We start from the raw sequence: 16,344 nt of genomic DNA on the forward strand, positions 1-16,344 counted from the left end.
TGCCTCTTCAGGACTGCATCTCAGCTCCAAATCACAGGATCGCAGACTAAATCTGTTCCTGGTTAGCTCCTCTCCATCCTACCAGAGGGAATGAGGAACCTCTGTCAGGTAAAGAGAGGTAAAAGAGCTGTGTAATGAGGAAGGAGATGTGTGAGGAACAAGGAACACAAACGGTGCTGAATACAAGTGGGTTGAGAGGGCAAGTCACTCCAGAAGATCTGTCTCTAGGTCTCCATCCTCTTCCTAGTAAGTAGTGTAGTAACAGTTATCCACAGCTCACTGTTTCATGGTCATTTCTGTAAGTCCTTAAATAAGGTACTATGTGAATTATATTGCCAATCAAAAAGTCCCCTGGAATTTTTTAAACAAAAAAGTTGTCCTGCTACCTTTCGACTTCTCTCCCTCCATCTCTCTGTGGAGGCATTAATGTACAGCATTTCTCAGGGTCTTTTCATGAAGACTCTAGTTAGAATTGTCTCTTAGGCTGTTATGGTCATCATTTTTAGATTAACACTGTAAGGCTTCCTCTCACGGATTGAGGTCATCAATCAGCTTTTTGCTGTTAGTACATTTCTGCAAGCCCCCAAGTGAGAATACTTTGGCCTCAGCACACTCAGTTCAGTCACAAGAGCTGCAGATGAATGTTTGCATCTTACAACAAACTTACTCCTAGGACAAATAATGTGGGTGGAAATTTTTCCTGTTTCAGAAATCATGGAGGGGTGGAGCTCTGACTCAAGGTAATAAAACACCTGTTCAGCAACTTCTGACACTCTTCAAGGCTGTAAATATGTTTCAGGAGACTCTGGCAACTGTGGAACCTAATATTCGGGTGTCATTTGCAGCACCTGCTTTTAATGCAGCAGTGATTTCAATGGCATCAACATCTGCGTTTCCTCAGGTAAGTGGAAAACAGAATAAACCTCACAGGAGTCTCTGAGAATTTGATTCAGATTTGTCCCCAGAATACAGGCAGCTCAAGCCCTTCCTTATCAGTAGGACATAAATCTCCAAGAAAGCAAGATTGTGCTTCCTTGGTTATTTACAGCTGTGAGGATCTGGAGTTAAAACCTTTCGATGTAGCGCAGAAATAACTGCCACTCTCCTGACATGTTCCTTCTGTCCGCCACCTTGCTGATGTGAATGATGAGGCAGGTATATTGTCCATTCCACATTGTAATTCAACGTTAAGGAGTTTAAATATGTGGAAATATAGACTTTCACTATCTTTTTGATCCTTTGTCCTCTTTCTTTCAACAGCATCACAGCAGCAAATCAAACCCATTGAAAAATGAAGGAAAAAAATGGATGATGCAGGCTATGGCACAGAGTGACATTCGTGCTAAGGTACTAACTTCAACAAACTAGCAATGGGACAAAACTTTTTTTTTTTGAGAAGGGCAGGATCTTTTTTTCCGTATTTGGTTCTTATCAGATTCACATGCTTATTTAGAAATAGGAACACTTCATGGAAGAAATCTTTCTTTAGTTGAAACATCTGCATTCCGTTGCTTTTACATTCCATTCCTTTATCTATTTATACAAAGTGTATTTTTACATAGTTTTATTCCTTAGAGAAATTCCTTAGGGAAAATGTACTCAATTTGTTGTTAAAATGGGACTGAGTTTGGCCTTCTTTTAATACTCTATTGACTTTAATGGAGTTTTAGCTCTGCATGAATGGAGAATGTTGCCAGTGTCAGCAAGTCAGAATTTAACTGTTAGTAATCCTTTGGATTTTCATCATTAATGCCAATTTCCAGAGGGGGAAAGGAACAAAAAAAAAAAAGAAAAAACAGAATATAGAAATGGTGTCTAACTCACACTGGGGTGTGAAATTTGATGTAAATGGCAAAGTAGCATAGCCAATACTGACATTGCATTGAGATGTTCAGAATTGGCTCTCTGTGTGTATGCTAAAGATCATAAAGGGAGTGCACTAAAGCAGGAAAAGCAGCTATTCAGGAGAGCAATGACCCAATCTCAGTTGCTTTTCTGTAATGATTTACTATATTTATACTGATGTGTTTTTGTTTTGAAACAGCCATAGCTAAAGGCATCCAGCCCTCCTTTACCGCTGATGTAGTTATATGTATATTAGGTTGTTAGACTTCAGCACACTTTTGAACATATGTAAAGCAACAGAAAAAAAATTGTAGTCACAGGCCGCTGCATATGGGGGTTGTGTGACCATTTGTACTGCTTGAATTTATTGTTCTTGCAATACTTTTTCCTTATCGAGTCAACCTCCAGAAGTTCTTTTGCTCCCTACGAGTGTTTGACAACAAAGACGTTCTCAGTCACTCTTTTTTTGACTGCTGGCTCTTGAACATGTCTTCTATCCCCTGTAATAAAGCTTGGCAGCAAACTGGCATTAAAAACACAGGCTTGTGTGAGCTGGCCAATTTCTGCCTCTTACTGGCATTGGGTTTCCTGGGCAGCTTTTGGCTTTTCTCTTGGTTTTTGTAATCTGAAGTTTTACCATCTATGAGAAGAGGATGAACATTAATGGAGAAGTATTATAAAGGACAACATGTTTTTTTAATGTTAATTCTCAACATTTGCCTGAGTATTTGCTTCAGTCTGAGAGGACTTTTTATCACACAGTTATATGTTGAATAGATACTGGACTGGTTTAGGAAAACATGCCCAGGGGCTGCTGCACAAAATTTAGTTCTGTTCACTATTTACAGCACAAAGTTCAAAATCCCCCACTGCTAAAATATCTGGAAAATGTATCAACTTTGACACACACCCCACCCACCACCCCCTTCAGATTTTAAAATGAATGAGTGTCAAGAGAGCATGTCTGTAGCTGTTTCTGGGAGTCCTGAGTTGACAGTTTGCCTTCTAGCACCTTAGTCATGAATACAGGAAAGATGAAACATGCTAAAAGAAGATCATAAATAGTTGTGAGTAAGCCAGTCAATAATAACAGTAAATCTAGCAAATTTATCACTATTATCTGTTAGTGCATTGTCTTTCTCAGACCTCTACAGAATAATTTGCTGTTTCTAAAAACACAAAAATTGATCAACAAATTATCAGGTTAAAAAGACTAGATGTTGGCTCATCTGTAAATGCACAGAAAACACACAGTAATGCAGGCAAGAAATCAGTAAGCATAATCTCAACTCAAGAGTACTAGTATTAACACTGAGCAGGGAGGATCACCAAGGTATTCTGCTGGGCACGAAATCATAAACCAGAGAACTAGGAGAACTCTGATCGCTTTGATTTATATAGGTGATACTCATAAAAAAAAAAAGTGGTGCATGTCTCTTAATGGTTTGCTACAAAATGAGAAAAAATGCACTGCATTATTACCAGGACCCCATTATCCTTCCCCTTTTAAAAACAAATGAAGTTTTCCAGAGGTGTCAATGAGTTTTTAAGGAAGGCTGCTGAGTCTACCTATCACCCTGTCTTTGCAGGCATGAGTTCAAAGATTCAGTGTACACAGATTTATCTTTGTTAGCGGGAACTGCAAGAGGATTTGCCTGTCTGTGTATTATGGGTACTCAGATTTTGGTACTGTTCTCTTCAGCCTTCATATCAGGAATTGCTCCTGGCTTAATATAGGAAGTTGTGCTGAAAGTGGCTATTTATGATAATAAATCACTCATGAATAGTTGATTACATTACCAACTCCCTGAATTAATTTATTTTTTTATTGTAACACAAATGATAATCAGCAGCAGCAACCAAAGATACTTGATTGCTTTTCTGAGGTTCACATCACTAGCTCTTTCTTCTTGTTAATTCCTTGAATCTTTTTTTTTCTTTCCCAGTCTCCTACTTGTGCTGTATATGCGTGACTGTATGCTGGGTATGCGCTGACTGACAAAGCCTGTATCTTGCTGTTTCACAGGACTGAGATTTCTCAGCTGATACAGTGAGATTTTCTGTGACACTGGCTACCTACCTCCTGTTGTGCAGTGTTTCCATAAACAGCTCATTGGCTTTTCTCTTATGCAGCACCCATTCAGAGCTTTCCTTCTGGAAGACAGAAAAAATTCATAATTTTCTTCCTTCTCTTGGACTGAGCAATCCTCCTATGACACCAAATATCCCCATCCACATTCTTGTTGTGATTCCATATGAAAAGAGGTGTTGGAAGCCTTGTGCCATCTTTGATGCTATCTAATCTTTGCAGCATTTTACTCTTCATGGAAATGCTTAATACATCTTCATAGATGTATGTTCTGTTTGTTTTCTTCCTAATAGAATTCTCCCATATGCTAGCTCTTCTATCAGTCTGTCTTCATTATGTGCACAATATGAAGTCCCTATGGAGGATTCTTCACATAACCTCTCTTCTAGTCCACTGCAGTGATACGTGCATGACGCTCAGGAATGAGCATATGACTATGTAGACAAATTTTCATACAATACATATTTGTTTCTATCACTCTACTCTTAAATAGTCATGGTAATTTATATGCATCTCTGACAGCCTATAAAAACATGGGTTCCAAAATGCTAATTGAAGAGCTGATGCCACAAGTTTATGCTAAAGGAAGCTAAGAGTACCAATGCTAAATGTTTTAGTGTTTCCTTTCACTCATTTCTTTGTCTTGAAATATGTCTGCTGAAGCTTTTATATATTTCCCTAACCTAACTTGAAAACTATTTTTGAGAAAGGTATTTAAACAAATGGACAAACCCCATGACTCAGTAGGTTTCTTTAAAAACAAGAGGTGAGAAGAATGTTGTCTTCAGGTAAGAAGACAGATGTTCCTAGCTGATGGAAAAGGAGCAGTTTGGTTGAATAGTGTGGAGCTGTTTCAGCCCAATATCTGATAATGCTGAGATCTTTACTCCCTGGATTAAAAAAACAGCACTATAAAATATGAGCACCCTACTTAGGACAAGTTATCAATTTCCTATTTAGTTTTGGTATAAACCCAACCAGAAGCTAAGTAAGTGCATGTGTATCTTCTACTCCTAGTAGACTGATAAAGAGAATGTGTTTTTTCAGCACTTCATGGCCCGCTTGGTGTTTTGGGTGTGCTGATTCTGTACATCACAGCAAAAATTATCAGGATTTTAACAAGTCAACTTACTGAACCTTCAACCTAATTACCTTCTGAAGTCAAGATTGCTGGTTATAAGCTTGAGCTCATGGGCAAAACTTTATGGTTATTTTAGGCATTGGTTAATTTTTAATGTGTCATCAAATTACCCAGCACTTTTTTTTTAAAAAAAAATCATTTTTGCCATTTGAGGGGATAACTTCATAGCTTGACTACTTCTGTAATTTTTTGCAAATCCCTTTTATGACCTTCATGTCTTTTATCTTTCTAGAGATGGAAACACTGTTAGATTAAACAAAATTTTTTCATGATGAATTCCTCATGGTCCAATGCTTTACACACTTCAGCTGATGTACTGTCTTGTCTCACTGATTTCTTATACTTTGACCTTTTAAGCAGTCTTTGACTTCTATCACAGTAGCAGCAGTAAATGTGCTTTCTCTCATTTCACTTGAGAGTTTCTCCCTGTTGTTTTAATTAATGTTTATCAGTTAATAGATGACACCTAATTATTTCATCATCTTCCACGACCACTCCTCCATTTTCTCTTCAGATAATCTTTTCAAACTTCTGGTCATTAGCTTTCACAACAGCTTCTTTCTTTTGTTCCCTGTTGTTTTTTGAAGTGACTTTATTAAGAATTACTGATCTGTTTGTCTTCAGAAATTATCTAAATTACTCCTTGTGAATATCAGCGACTACCCTCAAGCCTCCATGAAGCGGCCACCTTTTGCTTGACTTTGATACATACTGAGCCTACAGTATTATTTGGAGGAATATCTTTCTGAAATTTTACATGTCTCCTTGTAGTTAGTTTGGTCTATTTATAACCTCCACCAGCCCTTGCTATTAGAACTGTCAGCTAATATCTCCTTATTCCCAAATCTACCTCACTGTAATGCCAAAAATTGTATTTCTATTGATGCTTTACTTAGTCAAATAAATCACTGTTATCTTGTAATCTTGACTGTCTCAAAGTCACTTTTTAATGTATGCTTTATTCTATTTATATCTTTCTCTCTTACTGGAGGTACTCAATCCAGAATCTGCTGATAATAACTTTGTATGTAGTTAAATCCTCGTTATGGAGGGTAGCAGTCAGGCCTGGGGATTTGACAGACTTTGAAACTGTATTTTTCTTTCTTGTACAGAGCCTTTTCCTCTGGTGCTCACTACAGTCTTACTGCATTTACACCAACTCCCTAATGAGAGTTCCTATTATAATTACACATCAGCTTGGAAACCTGTTCAATACTGGCTGAATTTTTAGAACTTTCTCCTTTTTTTCCCCTATTTCTGTTCCTAAATTATGATACAGGTAGCCATCCCCTGTGCCAATGAATCCTTTTCATTCAGTTTTTTGTGTACAAGCATGGTACAACTCTTTCATTTTTATAAACTTCAGAGCTTTTGCTAAATTTTCCACAACAGTTCCCATTGTCAGGGACTCCAGATAGCCATCTGTGCTACAGCTATAGTAAGCTTTGCCCATTTTCTGTATGTTTCTACTGATGCTGATATCCTAGTTGCTTTAGCTGCTGCTGATGGTCATGTTCTCTGAAGATGTAAATCCCTAAAGCACATGTGAGTGGCACAACTTCTATAGGCCCAGTTGATTAGGCCTAATATTTTCAGCAGGAAATTGGAGTTAACCTTCTCTGAGCTGGCCTGTAGTAACAACCATGTGTTTTGTTATATTTTGAATCATAGAACCATTAAGATCATTTAGTCCAGCTGTTCACCATTAATGGGATAACTGACCATCCATTAATGGGATAATTGCATCTGGTAAGGAAAACTTGTATTCTCACAAAGCAAGCTGGGAATGTTTCTCAGAATTTGTGGGTTGTCCTGGTGGCCTGATACTTTAATACTCTCTCTAAGGAGCTAATGCATCTTTAAACAGCCTTGCATCATGAAACTGATCCTCCCTTTTAAAAATAAAGAGAATCTAAAAAAGGTGTCTCTTCCCCACCCCCACACACACCTTATCCTCCTCCCTCCATCCAAGAACTGCATTTAAAAGCAGAAACTTTTCTATCAGATTTGATTCTTAGTAGAGCACAACACAGGCTCAATAGTTCACCAAAATTAGGGCATCTTTGATTCATGGATTCACTGAATTTTGTGTTGTTGTATTGGATGCAAGCAAACACTTGTATGATTTAGTTTATCGGGCTAACTGAACTTTCTCAGGTTATTTACTCTTCATGTTCTTATTCACCCTTACCTTCTACAGTTTCTGTATGGATATTTAGGTGACTGCAGACTGGGAATTGGTGAAGAAAGTGTGTTTTGTTGCCTACTGTATTAGTGCTGTAATACCAATTAGAAGAGAGGACTTGAGCGGAACCTGGGTTTCTTCACAGTTTGGAATATGTGTATTTATTGTAACAAGAACCGAGCTTTAAACCACATCTTTGGTATCTTTTTCAGCAGGAAGAAATGTCACCTTACTCCCTGCTCACTGTAAGAATAATAAAGATGAGAAATGCTCATCAGGCAGACTTCTGTAAGTACCAGATTCTTTGTACTGATATTATACAGGTCTAAAATTACTGGATCCCTGCTGGTGCTAGCCACTACACAAGTGCAAACTGCAGAGGTCATACTATCTAAGAATTCACAAAGTCAAATTCTGCCACAGATTATCTATTTCCACTTTCAGAGTTTTTTTTTTCTGTTGGTGTGTTGTCTTTTTTGTTTGTCTTCTTAAATTTAGCAATAGGTCAATAATGACAGGTTGGGTATTGATTAAAACTTGAAGACTGGCATGTCAGCAAAGCACAGAATTATACATTGCTTTTCTGACATGTTGGCTATTTCAAAGAGATGAAAACATTTTAACGCTAGTTTTAATACCCAGGTGTTTACATCATATGTCTATAACAAATATGTAGAATACAGGTCTGAAATCCTTGTACATCTTTCACTCTCAGCTCTTTGGTGGGATTTCTTAGAGCACATCTCGGAAGTCCAGTGAAACTGTATTGTGTATATGTCCCAAGTATCATGACATCAGCCATGATGTTATGAATGTTTCTAACTTTGACCCTACACTGAGATGTATAACAGAAATCTGTTGGGGACTGAAGTCCAATGCACATTATAACTTACGTGCAAAGTGTTCTGAAAATGTGTGGTATTTGTCCAGCCCTTCCTGGGTGCTCTTCTTCCACAGGGGCTTTTCTCTCTGCAGAATTTTCTCCTGCAATTCCTATGCCTGCCTCATGAACTTGGCATGTCACTAATAACCACAGCCTTGCATATCCCCTTACCATACTGTTCTTCCTCCTGTTACTATGCATTCTTTGTTTTTTGGAGATGGGTCTGAAGAGTTCACTAACATCACAACCTCTCCACTGCCCAGCATCTTGTATAACATGTTACCTCACTCTGTCTTCCTACATTTTAACTTTTTTAGTACAGTCTGAAGATCCATCAGAGTAAAAAGTAATTTATAATTACCATTTGCACAGAGCAAGGTCAATTCTTTAGCTATGATGCTATAAAATGTGATAGCTTCAGTGCAGTTACCAAAGCCATCATGGGAAATGGCTATACACTGCATGTCAAGGACTTTCAGATTGTCTTGATACATTCCTTGAAGTTAGAAACTCTGAGAATATCTGTGATAGTCACAACTTTTCCGAGGAAATAAGATGAAGCGTCCATACTGCCAGGAAACCAGGCAGCTCTGCTCCAGGTTACTTTGGCCTGGAAACCCTAGCAGCTTTTGTTTCAGAAGACTCCTGGATCCTGTCCTCTAGTGATGAGTCTGGTCCAAAGATAAAATCCATCCCTAAAGATCCTCCTCCTCATGAGGCAGCAGGTCATCAGACAGACTTCAAGAAAGGCTAAGTACATGGCAGGATGACTTTTGTTTTCTCCAAGTGCTACTTGACTTCCCCTGGATAATTCAAGGATATCAGCATGTTCGCACCAAATATTACCACTCGTTTTTAACCTCATCTTTGAAGGAACAATGTTCTACAAAGATTTGTCACCACCTTTTTGTATTTCATTTGCTTTGGAGTTTCAAGAACATGGATGTCACTGTTGTCAATCTTCTATCCAAATGGAAAGAAGTGTTTGATTTGTATGGTCTGTAATTCTGGGTTGCAGAGAATAGAAGAAATATCATAGGATAGCAAAGAAAGTGTAATTAATGTCTATACTTTTTCGAAGTTATAAAAACACTGCACATGTTTGCAAGACCTTACCTTTATTCCTTTGAAGTGATAATTTATTTTCTTTTACAATCACCTTTGATCTAGAATGGCAATGGAATGACAAGATAAGAACCATGATTCACCAGATTATGCAAAGGGAGCGTATGAAGTAAGATGACGCTGTGTTCTCAGAAAAGGGTGACCTTGTCCTCCATCCTGAGGACGGTAGGATTTCAGAGAAAATCTTGCATGATGAGATGAAGACATTTAGGAAATTCCCATTATCACCTAAAATATACATCACTGAAGTAGGGATCAAGATGCGTGAGCTCGGTTTTTAGCTTTGCCAATAGACTTCCTGAATAAGTGTAGGCAAGTCACCTGAACACTCTGTGCCTATGCTTCCCTGTCTATAAAATATGGATAACAAAATGTGCTCTTACAGACATTTTGTCCACCTTGTGAGTCTTAGAAACAGTGAGAAATATCTCTAGATCCTTTTGTAAATTACCTTTTTTTTAAAAAAAAAAAAAAGGTTTAGAGACCAGTAGTGACAGTAGTAGGTGACAAAAAGGAACTTCCTAAATTTTCTGTCAGTAATTCCTCAGCTACTGCAAGGCTTTGGGTGTGTTTCTTATGTAAAATGGAGCACTGTAAGCCAGCATGCAGTTGAACAAGGAAGGCAAAACAATATTAAATAGCTCCCTGTTGATAGAGCAGCAACCTGCCTGTGCTCGCAAAGAAGTTGGAGTCTCCCAGGGGAAACTGTACGTGACCATGTAATTTAAATTCTTTGGTATAATGCAGACAGCCTGTAATTTTTGAGAGCTTGATTTGGAAGTCATATTCATGTCCTTTTGATTTAATGCTTTGTTTTTATCATTTAAAAGTATTTGAAGCATCAGAAAACTAAGCTACATAAGCTATTGTGTACTGATGAGAATTTGAAAATGAGGCTGTTTACTTAGCCTCATCTCAATGATATGATCTTTTCCCCTGGAAAACTGAATATAAGCAGCTGGTACAGAAACTCTCATGCTGTGAGATATCAGTGGAAGGCTGAAAATTTTTATCATGATGTATTTCAGATTTCCCTAGATTGTCATCTTCCAAGTGCCAAATCCAGGAACAAACTACCTTTCTACCAAAGTGCAGCAGCTTCTATGATGCTTTTTCTGACAGCATGCTGCCTTCCAGTCTAACTACACACAGTTATCAGCTTGCTCACATTTCTGTTCACCTCTGCTTAGCTAAAACATGCTATTTTCTTGGTTTTTTTTTCTCTGTTCACCACAAGTGTAGTCATGCCAGGCTCTTAAGTCGTCAGAGTTTTTATATTTTTTTCTGTGACCTGCCAAATCCTTGCTTCAGGGAACACCGCTTTCTATGTACTTCCACTGACGTTCTTCGCTATTGCAAGCACCCAGCTTCATCCTAGGTGTTTATCAAACATGCATCTCGAAATCTGTGGGATGTGTGTTACATAAGCCTGGGAGGGAGTCTTAGCTTATCCTGAGATCTGTTGCTACACCTTTGCCTGTGGACAGCACATGCTGGTGGATCTGGGCAATGATTTCACCTGTTTACGCACAAAGACAAATCTAAAGGAAAAAGAAAGTAGCCCGCTCCTCCTCAATGGATCGATTATCTCCTTTCATATACCTGCTGTTGCTCCACCACTTTTGTGGGCTCCTCTATACTTAGTTAATGCTCAGCTGTGACGTTAGCTGCTTAATTTATGCGACTGGTTTCTGGCTTATCTTATGCAGATGTTCTTGACAGACTTGAGGTAATTATTTTTCACTGTATTCCTAGCTGACCTTTATGTCAATTCATAATAATGGGTTAAATTGAAACACAAATTTCTGACACTCCTTGATCTCACTGAGAGGTGCTAAGTTATGATCACTTCTACTTATCCTGCTGCCCTGTCAACATCAGGCTCTAATACTCCTATGCAGTTATGCTAGGGTGGTGGTGGGCAGTTCAGTAAACAATATAGATGAAGCTTGTGGGACCTTACAGTTTGGTACCTGCTATGCAGTGGGATTCCCCTCCTCAGCCCAAGGATTGTAGACAGTCTTGGACAAAAGAATGGCTTTTTTTTTATTGGGATGTTCACTTGTTCTTCCTCAGCTGAAAGTAGGCAGCAAGGAAACGGAGTCCACCCGACAGGGGGAAGCAGTGAAGAAAGCCACCAAAAACATTTCACTTCAGGGAGGGAAAGGCAGATGTTTTACATGAGTGCCAGAGGCTTTTACAAAAGCTCTTATTTCCCAACTCTATCAATGGCATCACTTCTCCTAGAGAATTCCCCGCAGTTAGGAGGAATATCTGGCCAGGATGAGGGGGTGGACGAAACAGTGCATTAGCTGCTTTCCTCATTGCTAACACCTCATCCAATGACTGTGTTTGCCAGAAGGATAAGGAGCCAGGCAGTTGGAGAGGAGTGTTGTGGCTCATGTTTTCTAACACCCTCGAGCTGCTTTCTGAAACAGATGAGTTACTGGGTGTCCATGCAGAGCTGCCCCTGTGCTCCCAGCCTGGTCTGCCTTCTCTGCTGTTAACATTTACTTGTTTTACGGTGTCTGTTAAAGCACACTGCTGGAGCTGACCCTCCTAATCCACTCCTGTAGACAAAGACAGTTGGTGAGGGCTCATCTGGCACACCTGAAGCCCCAACATTAAAAGAGGGGAAGAGGCCTAAGGTGCTTTGAGTGGAAGTAGATCTCTTCCAGGTCCTCAGGTAGTGCTAGTGACACAGACCTGCAGTAATGTGGCCCTCCTCACTATGATTTAGTACAACGTGAAAGATGAAAACCCTCTTGGATACCACTGGATTTCATGTAACCCTGAAGACCTGAAGAAAGGTATCTGTGACAGACAGGTCTCTTAACCGTGCTCAATAACGTGGGTATTGACTGATACACCAGGCCAAGAGCTGATCTTTGTTGCTGGAGAACACAATCAAGCTCATTAATGCAGCATGGGTGGAGAGAGGAGGTGTCAAGTCTGGTTTAATGTAATCAGCCTTATCAGTGCTAAGTGTCTGCAACTCCACCCGAACTGCAGAGGTGAATTTGAGCTGTGTCCCGTAATAAGAAGATACTTGGCTTGATTTTCAGATTGCCAGATGCTTTCTTCCCAGAGAGAGCACCTTTTCTGCTGAGTATGGTTCTGCTGGTTCAAGAGGCTGTGGTTAGGTGTGTTCCGTGACGTGGCTGTCAGAGCTGAGGTAGGCGAAGGTGAAATCTTGGGTGGGTTGAAACGTGACTGTGTTTATCAATTGTCTTTTCTAACTGTAGAAATCAGGTGCATGTGGAAGCTGGAACAAAGCATGGTGCAGTTAAATGCCTCCTTAAAAAGCTGGAAGTGAACCTGTGTCTTGCTTCATGTTTGTGCTGAAGGCCATGTTTAGGTTTCTCAGCTGTAAGAGGATGCCTGTTTGTCTGAGCTGGGGGGTCAGAACAATCGTGCTGCTCCTTTAACCTTCCTCTTGTTTTTGGATCATTTCATTTTTTCACCTTTAGATAGAGACTTTGCATGTTTTAAAATGAGCTCAGAGCCGTTCTTCTCTTCCAGTTTATGTATTTTGTGGAAGCCCTTGTATTATCCATTCAGTAGAAATGCATCAGTTCTGGAATGGTATCGCTGCAGTCACAGTGTCTGCAATCAAAGTGGTTATTTTTGCTAAGGAAAATAACCAAATGCAGGCAAATTAGGGTGAATATGCTTGGTGCAGGTGACACTTATGCCCCACGAATGAATGTAAGTGATGCCAGTGGTGCAGGAGGCAGAAGTGACCCAGGGTGCAGAAGCATTGCTCTGTGATCATGGCAGGTACTGCACCCACTATGCCTGTGCTCCAGGGAGCAAATCCTGATTTGTCACTTGGCTTATATGTCTGTGCAGGGTGTAAGGCCTGTTCACGTGGGTACTCTGTCCATTTCTGGTAAAGGACTGATAAAGTATGGTAGATCTGTGAGCCTTTTTTATTTCCATAGGCAAGCTGCAGAGAATCTGTATACTTACAGATGAGCATTGCATCTGGATACTTGTAGAGGACAGAGTTCAGTTCAAATCAGCTTTCAGACAGATGAAAGTTGGAAGTAACTTCTAATGTTGTTTGTATTATACTATGTTGGTGAGGGAAAATGTCCCTGGAGACCACGTCTGCTCATTGAGAAATGTGGTGTATGGCTCTCTTCTTCCTTTCAGGTGAATTGCAGTAAACTAGATTCAAAGGAAACCAGTCTGTGTCCATGCAATTCACTAGGAGTAATCTTTTTTTTTTTTTTTGTCATTGTGGTAACAGGACAGATGTGATTTTATAGATTACGTTTATTGTTCTTACAAGACTGGGTTTTCTTATATGCTTTCGTTTTCTGTGCTCTAATTTTCTTACTTGCCATAGAAATGAATGATTTTAGCATGTGATGGTTAATTTTAAGAATATATCATAGGACTGTACTTTCACAGTGCAGCAAACAGCTGGTTGTGGTTCTGAACATCCATGTTCAGTTCTGAATGTTTAGTCCGTTTTTAGCATGAAGACAGAGTTGAGAAATAGTCCACCAGCACACAAATGCAACTGAATCAGAAGTTGAAAATGGGGAGAGGATATAAATGACACTCAGTAGTGACATCTAAAGAGACCATGAGTTCAGATGTCTCAACATGCCCATGGGGTGACATTATGTCATCAGGGAATGAGGTTGCAACATGTGCAGTGACATAAGAATCTGGTATGGCATGAAATTGTTAATGGTGCCCAGCAATACAAAGTTACATTAAAATTAGAGCATGAAGAAAATGCAAATATTATTTTTTTTATTAGCTCACAGGTAGCAATGAATAAACTGGAAGATTTTTTTAGCTGTTCTGTATGTTTTTGCAAGGATAAGAGGGAGCAACAAAGCTTGTTCATCGATTTCAAGTACTCCTATGTAACGAGGGTATCATAGTCTTCATCAACCATCCTACTATCCTGTTATTTTTGTTGGTCTCAAAGTTTCCATCATGGCTTAGTTTGACTTTGTGCAAATTTCCACTTCTACAGAAATACATAAGCTCAGTTAATGTCACATCATGGGCATTAGTTAGTATTGTCTGTACAATTCAAGGAAAACATAGAAAATGACAGGAATTGGTGGGAAACAACAGCATCTGACTATCGGTAGGGACTGTAGATAAACTGTGGCACAGACAAATGTGGCACAGTTCCCTTTGTCCATGGGAAGAGGACGTGTTCTGTCCTAGTTCCTTCACCTCACCTTCAAGGTTAAATCTGTACTTGATAGTTACTAACAATTATACATAATTTGTCTGTGACCAGCTGAACAGAATCACACACAGAATCAGAGTGGCTGAGGTAGGAAGGCACCTTTGGACATCATCCAGTCAAAGCCTCTGCTCTAAGCAGGGTCAGCTAGAGCAGGTTATCCAGACCTAAGTTCTGTTGGTTTTGAACATCTCTAAGGATGGAGACTCCACGACCTCTCTGAGTAACCTATTCCATTGTTTGACTGCCCTCACAGAAGAGGAAAAAAAAATATATTTTCACTGTGTTTGACTGGGATTTCTTTTATTTCATTTCATGCCCCTTGTCTCTCACCTTTCACTGGGCACTTCTGAGAAGAGTCTGAATCTGACTTGTTCAATCCCCTTATCCTTATCAGGTATTTTTATAAGTTAAGATCCTGCTGAGCTTTTTCTGTTCCAGGCCTAAAGAGTCCCAGCTGTCTCAGCCTCTCCACATATATCAGAGGCCCCAGTTCCCTGATCTTCTCTGTAGTCTTTTGCTGGGCTTGCTCCAGTGCATTCATATTTCTTAGGAAGATTAGAAATGTACTCAGAACTCCAGATGTAGACTTACTGGTGCAGAGTAGAGAGGAAGGATCACCTCCCTCCATCTGCTGAAAACACTCCTTCTAGTGCAGCCCAGAATGATCTTGGTATTGTCTGCCACAAGGACACATTGGTGGCTTATATTCGACTTGGTATCTACCAGGACCCCTAGCTCCTTCTCTGCAGGCCTTTATTCCAGCTATTTGGCCCCCCAGCCTGCACTGGTGCATGAGGTTATTCCCATTCACGTGAAGGACTTGGCATTTCCCTTGATGAACTTCACGAGGTTCCTGTTGGTCCAGTTCTCCAGCCTGTTCAGGTCCCTCTGAATGACAGCACAGCCATCTAGTGTGTCAGCCACTCCTCCCAGTTGTGTATCATCTGTATAATCCATCCTATCATCCACGTTGTTAATGAAGATTTTAAACAGTATTGGCTGCAGAGTCAGCCCCTGGGGTACACCTCTAGCGACTGGCCTCCAGATGGACTTTGTGCTGCTGATCACAATTATTTGAGCCTGGCAGTTCAGCCAGTTTTCAATCCATCTCACTGTCTGTTTATATAGCTGACATTTCTATACTTTGTCAAAGAATCATCAATAGCTTATTTTAAGTAAATATTTATGAAACAACACTTATATGGAAAAATAAGTTCAGAAAGTAGCTTCATGAAAATGTTTTGTCAGGAAATGCTCCAGTAAATCTGTAAATTCCAGATGAAACAGTAACAAAAGAGATTTGTAAATGTTGTGGCAGTTCATTTGTGCTCAGCTCAGACTTAGCATTGTCAGCTTTCTCAGTTTTATCATGAGTCTTATTTTATACACTGTATGGTTGAAGCCTCAAATTTAAAAAGGGATAGAGCATCTCAGTTCTCATTAAGAAGAAGAAAAGAAAGGAACTGGCATTTGCAGTTACAGCAAAAATATTGTAATGTGTCCTTTCTGTACCCTGCAATGACCAGAAACAAAAAAAGGAGGCAAATGCCTCAGATCAGTGTAGCATTTCTGAAGTACATTGCATCTCAACTACTTTGATGATTTCAGGGAGGCTGGACTCATATTTTTGGAACACTCAACATCAACAGTGATAAGGCGTTAATGAGATGAGTGAAGGTCTGGATGGCCTGAAGTCATGTTTAGATCTAGGCTTTTGTACAGGCTTCCTACGTGCTCTTGAGAAACTGTAGATCAGAGCCAGTGATGCCCCGTATCAGGATGAGTACATAGCTTGGCAGGCCATCAGACGGCCTAGTAAGGGGAGCTATTTCAGTGTATCAGACAGATTGGT

General features: G+C 39.7%; 1 protein-coding gene across 3 annotated transcripts in view; it reads left to right on the plus strand.

Annotated features, from left to right (window-relative positions):
* The window catches only part of LOC106040722 (cytosolic phospholipase A2 epsilon-like), a 36,933-nt gene continuing 20,589 nt past the window's right edge, over positions 1-16,344 (plus strand). Inside the window, exons 1-4 of one of the 3 annotated variants that reach the window (XM_048065185.2) lie at positions 1-118; positions 800-901; positions 1,261-1,347; positions 7,473-7,548. In XM_048065185.2, coding sequence (XP_047921142.1) covers positions 875-901; positions 1,261-1,347; positions 7,473-7,548 — 190 coding nt within the window. In that variant the 5' untranslated portion in view covers positions 1-118; positions 800-874. Of the gene's footprint in view, positions 119-741; positions 902-1,260; positions 1,348-7,472; positions 7,549-12,325; positions 12,444-16,344 lie in introns of those variants that run through there. The other 2 variants (XM_048065184.2, XM_066997774.1) reach the window with 2 other exon arrangements.

Source organism: Anser cygnoides, chromosome 5, assembly GCF_040182565.1.
Source record: "Anser cygnoides isolate HZ-2024a breed goose chromosome 5, Taihu_goose_T2T_genome, whole genome shotgun sequence".
NCBI lineage: Eukaryota > Metazoa > Chordata > Aves > Anseriformes > Anatidae > Anser > Anser cygnoides.